Raw genomic sequence first — 11,591 nt, 5'->3', positions numbered from 1 at the left:
TTAAAAATTGAATGAGTAAAATCAAAGTATAAACATAATTTAAATTATACAATTAATGCTTGAATAATTAAAATAAAATCATTCTAAAATTTAAATAACAGAATTACAAAATTTCATTTTGATAACGTTGCGTGACTAAGTGGATAGTTAATCCCAATTTGCTCTAATTTTTGCTAACCACCTGGTTCATAACTTTTCCTTTTTGTCAATTTGAGATTGACCACTAGCACCATGGGATAAAAAGACCATTTACATTCAACTTTTGATTGATTACCCCTCTCTGCCATTTACATTCAACTTTTGATTGATTACCTCCCTCTGCTACCACTTTCTCGATCAATGAAAATTGCCGTTGTCAGTCCAGTGTCTTCAATTATTTGCGACTCTCTTTCTTAATAATGGGGGTAGGGATTGAAATCAATGATCTTCAGAACTACATGGTTTCTTAATAACGTTGGTAGGCATCATAATAAATGATCTTCAGCACTACATGGTTTCTTAATAAGGTGGGTAGGCATCGAAATCAATGACCTTCATAACTACGTGGCTCCTATTATCCAATTAAAATTTTAAGTTCGTTTATTAAATTTATGTTGAGTTTAAAATATAGGTTTAAAATTTTATTTAAATTTGGTTTAGATAAAAAAATACTAAAATTTAAGCTCAGTTTGATCCATTTGTATTAATTTTTATATTATTTTTATATATATATTTTTTAAAATATAATACATCAAAAATACTAAAAATATTAAAATAAATATTTCCTAACAAATTAAAAATAAATGTTTTAATATATATATATATATTTAAATAACACTAAAATAGATGCAACTTAATAAACAAATACCTTTAAAATAGTAACAAAATTAATAATAAAATAAGAGTTATACAATATCAAAATAATAACAACAAAATAGTAACAACATATTGTGAAATGGTAGCAAAATAGTGAAAAATAATAAGAAAAGAGTAACAAAATAATAAAAATAACAATAAAATTGTAAAAAATATCATTTTGCTCAAACTCATTTTTCGGGCTTATATTTTTACTTAAACCCTACCACTTTTCGGGTAGGACTTCAGGCCGAGCAGTTTGACCCATGAACAAATCTAGTCCCCATGCTTTCGTGTCCGGTTTAAATTTAAGGATAAATTCTATAAATATCCATCCAACTATTAAATTTTTTTTATTAAATTATCTCTAATTTTTAAAATTTATAAAATAATCATTTAACTTATTATTTTATTTATTTTAGTCCAAAATCAGTAAATCACTAAACAGTGACGTGGCTGTTAAGTATATGACATGGAATTTTAAATATAAAATAAAACTATAAGTAATTTCTTTGTCATTTATTGAGATTTTTTACACTAATAATGCAAAAAAAATTATTTACTAAAATAGGCACACTACAAATTATGTACAGATATAGAAAAATTCAACATTGCACAGCAGGTGTTGTCGAAATGTCAGGCAGCACTCCCCAAATTCCCCCCAATCATTCAGCTATCATTATATTTAAAAAGAAAATAATTTTTTGTACCGCCACTGCATCAGGCAGCACCGGTATGTATTTTATAAAAATACTCGAAAACAGTGTAAATAGAAAAATTCAACATTGCACAACAGGTGTTGTTGAAATGTCACGCAGCACTCCCCAAATTCCCCCCAATCATTCAGCTATCATTACATTTAAAAAGAAAATAATTTTTTGTACCGCCACTGTATCAGGCAGCACCGGTATGTATTTTATAAAAATTCAACATTGCACAACAGGTGTTGTCGAAATGTCAGGCAGCACTCCCCAAATTCCCCCCAATCATTCAACTATCATTACATTTAAAAAGAAAATAATTTTTTGTACCGCCACTGTATCAAACAGCACCGGTATGTATTTTATAAAAATACTCAAAAATAGTGTAAATTTATGAAAATGTGAAATTAACTTTGAATTGGATTGATTCATGTTATTATGCATGTGAAATGATTATTTGATTGATGAATTGAATATGATGAATTGTGAAACTGAAATATATTTGGAATTTAATTGTTGTTGCCCTATTAATTGTTCAGGAAAAGTTAAATATAATTAGCATGCCATAAGATAGATCGAGTAGATGTTATTTCGATTACGTGTCGATGAGTGCTGGGAACAATTTTTATTTCAGTATATAAGTTTTATTATTTCCAAATTTTATGCGCCAGATATATTATCTTATGTGTAATACCATATTAGCTTATTTTTTCTGCATATTACTTACTAAAAATCTAATTAATGATTAACTATTATTACTTGTGTCAAGATTGAAATATCAAAATTAGAAAAGTACAGGAATTAAAATGATCTAATTGAAGAATATGGATCAAATCTACATATGTAAATATAGTATAGGAATAATTAAATTTAACCAAACTGATTTAACTACTACTGTTTAGGTTTCGACTAAAAGTGACCAATTCAAAAAATTATAAAAACTAATATTTAATCAAGTTAAAATACAATAACTAAATACGAAGGACTAAGAGCAGAATTTAATCTATGATATGCCTAGACAAATATATCCTCCTTGTGCTTGTAGGAAACGATAATAGAAGCATGGTAAGGAGTAGGAACTAAGACTAGATCAGTTTTCCTCCTCACGGACAAGGCAAACTCCTCGGTCATATCTATATCTTCTTGCTTCGGCAACTTCCAATCAAAATGGAACAACAGTTGGGCAAGTGGTAGCTCTAGATTTGGCACTGCAAATAGTATGCCTGGACATATCCTTCTTCCAGCGCCAAATGGAATGAACTCAAAATTTGTTCCCAAGAAATCTACTGAACTGTTGATAAACCTTTCAGGCTCAAATTTTTCAGGCTGAGCCCAATGATTTGGATCTCTCCCAATTGCCCAGGCATTGATAATCACTCTGGTCTTGGAAGGTATCTCAAATCCATTAATCTCACAATTCTTGCCACATTCTCTTGGAAGCAATAAAGGTAAAATAGGGTGCAGTCTTAAGGTTTCTTTTATAACACACTTTAGATATTGAAGTTGATGAATGCCTGTTTCATCCACATTTCCTTTTCCTTGGAATACCTGCCTTACCTCTGCTTGTGCTTTTGTCATAACTCTTGGATTTTTAATCATTTCCGACAATGCCCATTCTACAGTTGATGCAGATGTCTCACTTCCGGCAGTGAAAATATCCTAAAACAAAATTATAAATAACATTATGGCCATAAAATTTTGACAACAATTACCAAATTCCAGTAAAAGATAATGGACTCACTAATATGATGGCTTTGACGTTGTTATCAGTTAAAGGGAATTCGTCATCTTCCTGAAGCCTTAAAAGAAGATCAACCAGATCTTCCCTGTCATCTTTACTTCTGCCTCTTGCTCTACTTTCTTTGTGATCATTAACAATGCTCTGAAGAATCCTATCAGCTTCTGCATGAGTCTTTTCAACTCTATACTTCACACCCGAAGCAACATCCAGGAATTGAAGTGAAGGAAAAAATTCAGAAACAAAGAAACCAGAAACCAGCTTCGTTTGGTCCGCAGCAACTGATATGAAAGAATCTTGATATTTGCATTTCTTACCAAAGGCTGCCCTCGCTGTTATGCCATAAGTCATTGAAAAAACTTTCTGGCTCAGATTCACAGCCAACCCATCATTTGATTTTATGGTTTTGACGAGATTCAACACTTCCTCTTCTCTTATCGATCGGAAGGAGGCGACCCGAGACGCACTCAGAAGCTCCGATGTACAAATTTTTCGCAGATTTCTCCAATACTTTCCATATGGTGAAAAGACAATATCAGTGCATTCATAAGTTATAATCTTGGCCGCAAGAAGTAAAGGCCTAGAAGCAAAGACAATATCATGTGTTTTCATAATCTCTTCAGCCATTTCTGCAGAAGAAATGACCACAGTTGAAACTTGACCGAGTTGCAGGTGCATGACGGCGCCATATTTCGTAGCCAAGTCACGCAGGGTGCGATGGGGTAGAGTAGAACCAGCGAGCTGGTGCAGATTTCCGATCAAAGGTAATTTCCGTGGCCCTGGAATCAACCTGTGAGTTAAACTCCTAGCTTTAGATTTCCTCACGCTTCGAATTGCAATTAACAAAACAAGAAGAAAGCTGATGAATATATGGAATAAGGGTATTCCGAACTCCATTAGCACAAATAAGAGGAGCTTGATAAAACAAACAAGAAAAAGAAGTAAAACAAAAGAAAACACTGATGAGAAGCATCACCACACAATGTTATGATATTTATCTCTGACTCAACTTTTAGAACCATCCAAATTGTAATTACTACTCCAAAACAGTTGAATTAGATTTTTAAAATTTTTTATTTTAATAAATTTTAATTAGACTAATTAAATCAATAAATTGATAACCTAATTAATTCTATTACAAATCCAATTTAAAAAATATAGTGATTTGTATTAGCAATGCGATTTGCATTATTAGTTAAGATACAAATGTGTTTGGTCGGTTAAATGTTATATTATAATTTATAATGCTACATACTGATGATTTAATAAATTTATATTTTCAATTATTATTAACAAATCATAATATAAAATATAATCTCATTCCTACACGTATTTAGATAATGGATGTAATCTTAAATTTTAAATAAATTTATTCTTTCATTATTTTAACTAGTGAGCGTATTACGAATTTAATTATATATATCAATTAAAATATTATTTTATAAAAACGAAAACGCTAATAAAATTTATAAAAGAAAGTTATCAATTTAAAAAAATATATTGTATTATTAGGTTTTTAAAAAGTTAAAATTTAATATGAAAAATACTATTTTATAAAATAGAAACAAAAGGTTTATAGGGTAAATTATTAATGATTAATTAAGTATAAACATTATAGGGTAATAAATAAAGAAGCAGTTTGGTAGAAAAAAATTAGGATAATAATTAAAGAAGTATTTTGTAACTCAAACAACTAACTTATATAACTCAAACATCTAACTTATAATCTAACATTTTCATATATAATCCTGTTTCTTCTTTAATAATGATTAGTTTAATTTTTCCTAAATAAAATGTAATTCTAATTTAAAATTTTTATTTTTCCCTTAACAGTAAAACAAAAGTTTTGGTTAAGGAGAAAATATAAAACAAGAGAAGTTATACTTTCAAATTATAATTATCATAATGATTTATTTAGTAATTTATTAATTATAATTATAAGTATAATGGTTTATCTGAATTTTAAATATAAAATAAAAATACAAGTAATTTCTATCATTTATTAGGTTTTTTACAAAAAATTATTTACTAGAAAAGGCACACTACTAATTATTTACAAAAATAAAAAAATTCAACAATGTATAGTCGGTGTCACTAACGTGTCAGACGGCATTCCCCAAATACCAAAATCATTCAACCATCATTTCATTTAAAAGGAAAATATTTTTTTGTGTCGTCATTGTGTTAGGTGTCATCGGTATGACTTTTATAAAAATATCCGAAAAATACGAGTACATCAGGTTTAAAAAATATTTTTTAATGGTATCATCATTGTGTCAAACAACACTAGTATTTACCCGATGGTCAAAGGAAAGTCAAAGGGAAAAATCTGAAAAAAATTAAAAAAAGCTGAAATTGAAAAGACCTGGGAGCCCGTGACCGTTCGCAATAGGCTGTCAAAAGAAACATGAACCAATATTGCATCAGCAACATGAATTGATACCGCATTAGAAGTTCGTGGTGGCAAAATAGAAGACTCAAAGTATGCTTTGGGGTGAATTTTGTAATTTTTATTTTTTTTAGGATGGAATTGTGGAAAGTTTGGCTAGTCAGGGTCATTTAATTTTTTATGCTTTTATATATGTGATAAATATGATGATATTTAAATGACTACAAATGTGTGTTCATGCATATGTATGATACACATGTCATATAGTTTAGAGAAGAATGCCACATTTACTTGTCATGCATATATTGATCATTCATGGTCGAAACCAAACATTAAAAACCTTGCATGTTTTTTAAAATATTGAGTGAGAGAAAGTCCCTAAACAAGACCTATGGCCTCCATCAATAGTCTCTTGTGATGGCATGACAATTTAACTACCCCACGTTAGGACTGTCATGTGGACCTCACTGAGGAGATTTCTTGAACGTAAGAAGAACTGTCTTCTAATCGTATAAAAGTTGGATCGGCCTCTATGGTAGGTATTATCATGCAATATAACAAGAAGTTCTGTCTTCAAATTGGACAACTAGTCACAGCATGCTACTCTGTAACAGCCTGATTTTCAGTGGTGTCAGAAACAGTGGTTTCGAGACCATAATTTCGACAAAATACTTCTTGTATATTATTTAATTAGTATATTTACAAGGTTTCTAAGGTCATATTAAATCTTGGTTGAAAATTTTATTTGTTTGGATAGTTTAATAAGTAAAAATGACTGAATTGTGAAAACTGCAAAGGTTGAGTAGTTAAATTAAAGGGACTAAATGGAAACCATGGAAAAGTAGTTAGTGGGATTTGATGAGGTTATGTTTAATTAAAGTGATTTAATTAGGCTTAATTATAATTTATTAAAGCTTAATTAAGAAAGTTGAAGTATTTAGAAAAATGTCATAAGTATATATATTAACTTAAACCTAAAATTTAAAGAAAATTCTCATTTCTCTTTATCTTGTTCACGGCAAAGAAAGGAAAAGCTAGGGTTTTTCAATCTTAAATTTTAAACTTTGATTTGGTAAGCGTATTGATGCCCTTTTTTTGTAATTTTTATGTTTTGAGTTCATATCAGTTTGGTCTATCTAAATCGAGGACCAATTTTTGAAACTATTAAATGTTATAAAAGTTTCCATTAATGAATGAGGCTATTTCTTAAAGTTTATGATGAAATATGTAGTTTTGTTGATAGATTAGAATATTCTGACAAGTGATTTTTTATGATTTTGATGTTTAGGGACTAAATTTATTAAATGAAAAATTGTTTGTATTAGAGGTAAAATGATTACAAATAGGGACTGATATGAAATTATAGAATATTTGAGTATCAGGGCTGTTTGAAAAAAAATGAGTAAATTGCATGTTTGTGCTTTGGTACCCTTGATTGCACTTACGTGCCCCTGTTTGTACTTTGGTACCCCTGATTACACTCTCGTGCCCCTGTTTGTACTTTAATACCCCTGATAGCACTCTCATGCCCCTGTTTGTACTTTTGTACCCCTGATTACATTTAGGTGCCCCTGTTTGCACTTCGGTACCCCTGATTGCACTTACATGCCCCTGTTTGTACTTTGGTACCCCTGATTGCACTTTCATGCCCCTTTTTATACTCCGGTAACTCTTAACCAAATATTATATGAATTGTACTTAATGGTATTTAGATTAAGTGTTATATTATGTCCTTACTAAGCTTTGTAAGCTTATCGATTTTTGTGGACTGTTGTGTAGATAACCATCGCTGACATTTTGGAAGGATCATTCAACTGACTCACACTATCCATTCAAGCTGGTAGTTTTTGTGACTCTTAGGTTAGTGGCATGTATATATATAGATGAATATAAGGTTAAAGGGCATATGATGTTTTGTATTGGTATTTTGGTATGTTTATGCTTTGAAAGTTATGGTTGGTTTGGTGTACTTTAATGTTTCACCAAGTATTGTCATTTTGGGCACTTCCAAATGCTTGTATATAAGGTTCCATGTTGGTGTTTTATAATGTTATGAAAATGGTTATTTGATATAGGTCTTGGTATGTGTTTTGAATTAGATTATATGCATGAACAAAAGTGTTTTTAGCTAGTCTTGACATGTTATGTTTGGATGTTAATTATGGAGCTTTTGAATTGCATATTAGTTAGTTAAATTAGGATTCTTTAAATGGAAAATATTTGTATGTTTAGATAAAGTTTTGGTGCTTAGAAAGTGTGCACAATTGGTCTAAATGTTTATGCATTAAATGGTCTTAGAAATGGTTTGATGTCAGGTAAAATTGGGTCCACACGGCCTGGCGACACGGCCGTGTGTCATCTGATGATTTTCTTATGGTGTAAGTCAGTGAGTTAGACGGCATAACACACGGCCCGGAACACGGGCATGTAGGGTAACTCAGAGAGTTACACGGCTTGGCACACGGGGGTGTGATATAGGCTTATGACACGACCGTGTAACCTTACTCAAAGAGTTACACGGGTGAGGACACAGGCTGAGACATGGCGAGTGTCCCTATTTCGAAGGTTTCATGGCTTGAGATAGAAGCGTGTGTCTCATCCATGTGCAGTATACGGCCTGGGCAAACAGGCGTGTGACCCCTTTTTTCAAATTTTTGTGACTTTTTTCCTAGACTTTCCAAGTTGTTTTAAATTGGTCCCGATTTATTTCTAAGATATTTTTAGGACCTCGAGGGCTTGATTTAGGGACGGGATGTATGTATTTGATTGGTTTATGATGTGTTTATATTGTTGAATGATATTTAGTTTAAATGTTTCTGATTGTTTAGTAATGCTCCGTAACCCTAGTCTGGCGATGAATTCGGGTTAAGGGTGTTACATGTACATATTTATTTTGATAATTTTAGGAAGATTATTTTGAAATATCTTTTCTATGTACCAAGTTTCAAAAGAAACTTGGTTTTTATTACATGTTTATATAAAGAGATTTGACCGTGACTTTTAATATTAGTATTGCAATGTAAGAAAGGGCATTTCAATACGAACAATAAAGAGTGGAAGGAATACCTAGCCACCAAAGGGAAAGGTATGAAACTCTTTATGATACAATCTTGTTTAGTGGAAAATTCAATAGGCCACTGGGTCATTAATTTGGGAGCCACTAATCACAAATGTGTTCCTCTACAGGGGTTCGAGGAGACTAAAGATCTTAAAGATAAGAGTCTATCATTGTAGACTGAAAACAGGAAAACTATGGCAACTGAAGCAGTAGGAGATGTACATATTTATTTTGATAATTTTTGGAAGATTATGTTAAAAGTCATTTTCTATGTACCAAGTTTCAAAAAGACATTTTATTTCTATTGCATGTTTATATAAAGATGACTTGATAGTGACTTTTAATAATAATATTGCAATACTTAGAAATTGTAAATTTATCTGTAATAAATGGATGTCAAATAATCTCTATTTTATCAAACCAAAGATGTACATAGCTCTTGAGACTGAAATTTTGAATAAAAGACTTAAAACTTTTCACTCTAATGAAACGTAAATTTGGCATTTGAGAGTTGATCATATTAACCAAGAAAGAATCACTAGACTTGTGAAACATGGAACTTTAAGTTTGCTTAAAAAAAGTTAATCTTCCACAATGTGTATCTTTCTTGGAATGTAAGATGACTAAGTTATCTTTTAATGCAAATGGAACGAGAGTTATAAAACCCTTAGAACTTGTGCACACTTACGTATGTGGCCCCATGAGCATCAATGAAAAAAGTGATTATGAATTTTTGTAACCTTTATTGATGATTATTCCAGATATAGGTATGTGTACCTAATGCCTTGAAAGAGTGAAACCTTTGATAAGTTCACAAAGTTTTGTTTGGAAGTGGAAAAACAACTAGGTTTACCTATAAAGGCACTTTGGTTTGATCAAAGTGAGAAAGATTTATTAAATAAGTTCTTAGGGTACCTCATAGAGAATAAGATTCTATCCTAGTTAACCGTACCCAACACTCCATAATAGAATGGCATAGTAGAGAGAAGGAATTGAACATTGTTAGAGTGGTTCGTTCAATGCTAAGTTATTCGAAGCTGGCAATATCTTTTTAGAAATATGCGGTACAAACAACTTCTCATATTTTGAATGACATGCCAACTAAGGCAACATCAAAAACTCTATAGAATTGTGACATGACGGGAAGTCGAATCTAAACCATTTAAGGATTCAAGGATAACCAACCCACGCATTGGATAAAGATGCAAGGAAGTTGGACTCATAGAAAGAATTATACATGTTTGTAGGATATGCAAAGGGAACAAAAGATGGTTTGTTCTATAACTTGAAAGAAAAAATTGTGATAGTGCCAAATCAAGCTACTTTCCTTAAAGAAAGTTACATGAATAAATTTAAATCTCGGAGAAAAAAAGTACTTGAGGAACTTTCGGGAAATACACAAAGCCCTACAAATATGGTTCCGGAATCAACTTCTAATAGTAGACCTACAAACGATCAACAACATATGATGATTCATCGTAGTAGAAGTGATCACTTCTACCATCGACGTGCAAACACAAGGGAGGAGAATTAACACTAAAACAATTAATCTACGTGCAGTATACTACAAATGTGACAGGCCAGTTGTAATATTTTTAGTGTTACAATGAAACACTTAAGTGTTCCAAGGATCGGACCCAAGAGAGTACAGTGACCAAATGATTCACATTGGTTCGAAATATGTTATGATATAATGATATAATAATCATGTTTGTGAAATTACTTTGGTATAATGATTGAGAAAATATATTATGGCCAAATGACTTTACTCCGGAAATGGTTATGGCATCTCATAGCTTAGACCCGATGACCAAGTTAGGTATGAGGTGTTACAGGGACTAATTTGATACAATCCTTATAAGATAGTGATAGAAACTCAATAATCAACAAATTCTAAAGAAATTAAAAGAGAAATATCTGAAGGTATTATTTTGTATTCCTTAGCTATTATTTTGTATTCCTTAGCTACCTTATCCAGTACATTGACACGGTTTATATACACGATAGAGATAGGCCTAATTGCTGTTAACAATCTTTAACAAAATACCAACTTTGTCAACTGCCTAACCACCTGACTAATTATTTAATCATGTATTATTTATATACTGTAACATTCATCCAACTTCCTCGAGTGGCACGACCCGAAGAAGATGACAGAAACGAGTAAAAATAGAAACTGACAATGGTTTAGTGAGAATATCCGCCACCTGGTCACAGGCTGGTACTTCACCAACAACCAAGTCTCTGCTAGCCACCTTTTCATGAACAAAAAATAAATCAAGCTCAACATGTTTAAACTTGGAATGCAGCATCGGATTAGTAGTAACAGCTACGGCACTAGAATTATCACACCATGCTATCGGAGGATCAACAGAACAGACTTTGAGTTCTGTTAATAGAGAGACAAGCCACACAATATCACTTGTGGCTGCGGCTAAACTTCGTTATTCAGCTTCTGCCATTAACCGAGAAATAACTTGTTGTTTTTTAGAACACCATGATATAGGTGTATAACCAAAATACACACAGTATCCCATTGTAGACTGGTGATCATCAAAGTAAAAACCTCAGTTTGCATCAGTATAACCGACCAAAGACAGCCAATCAGATCATTGAAACACCAGTCCATGGGAAAGAGTGCCACATAGATACCGTAAAATACATTTTAATGCTACCATATGTATTGTAGTGGGAGCATGCATGAATTGACACACCTGATTAACAAAATATGCAATATCTGGTCACGTTAAGACAATATACTAAAGTGCTTCAGCAAAACTGCAATATTCAATTGGGTCAGTAAGTCGTTCACCCTCATCTTTAGACAACATGGACGAACTCACCATTGGTGTATGAACACTTTTTGCATTA

General features: G+C 31.7%; 1 protein-coding gene across 1 annotated transcript; it reads right to left on the bottom strand.

Annotated features, from left to right (window-relative positions):
* Positions 1 to 2,458: 2,458 nt before the first annotated feature.
* On the bottom strand, positions 2,459 to 4,309 carry LOC108461411 (cytochrome P450 71D10-like). The gene is made up of 2 exons (XM_017761258.2): positions 3,277 to 4,309; positions 2,459 to 3,194 (listed from the first exon to the last, which is right to left on the bottom strand). Exons 1-2 carry the CDS (start codon positions 4,168 to 4,170, stop codon positions 2,550 to 2,552), a joined length of 1,539 nt encoding a protein of 512 aa, XP_017616747.1. The 5' UTR covers positions 4,171 to 4,309; the 3' UTR covers positions 2,459 to 2,549.
* Between the last annotated feature and the right edge of the window lie 7,282 nt (positions 4,310 to 11,591).

This window comes from Gossypium arboreum, chromosome 13 (genome assembly GCF_025698485.1).
Source record: "Gossypium arboreum isolate Shixiya-1 chromosome 13, ASM2569848v2, whole genome shotgun sequence".
Classification (NCBI taxonomy): Eukaryota; Viridiplantae; Streptophyta; class Magnoliopsida; order Malvales; family Malvaceae; genus Gossypium; species Gossypium arboreum.
The sequence above is the reverse complement of the archived record's forward strand: the minus strand, read 5'-3'. Positions and strand labels throughout refer to the sequence as shown.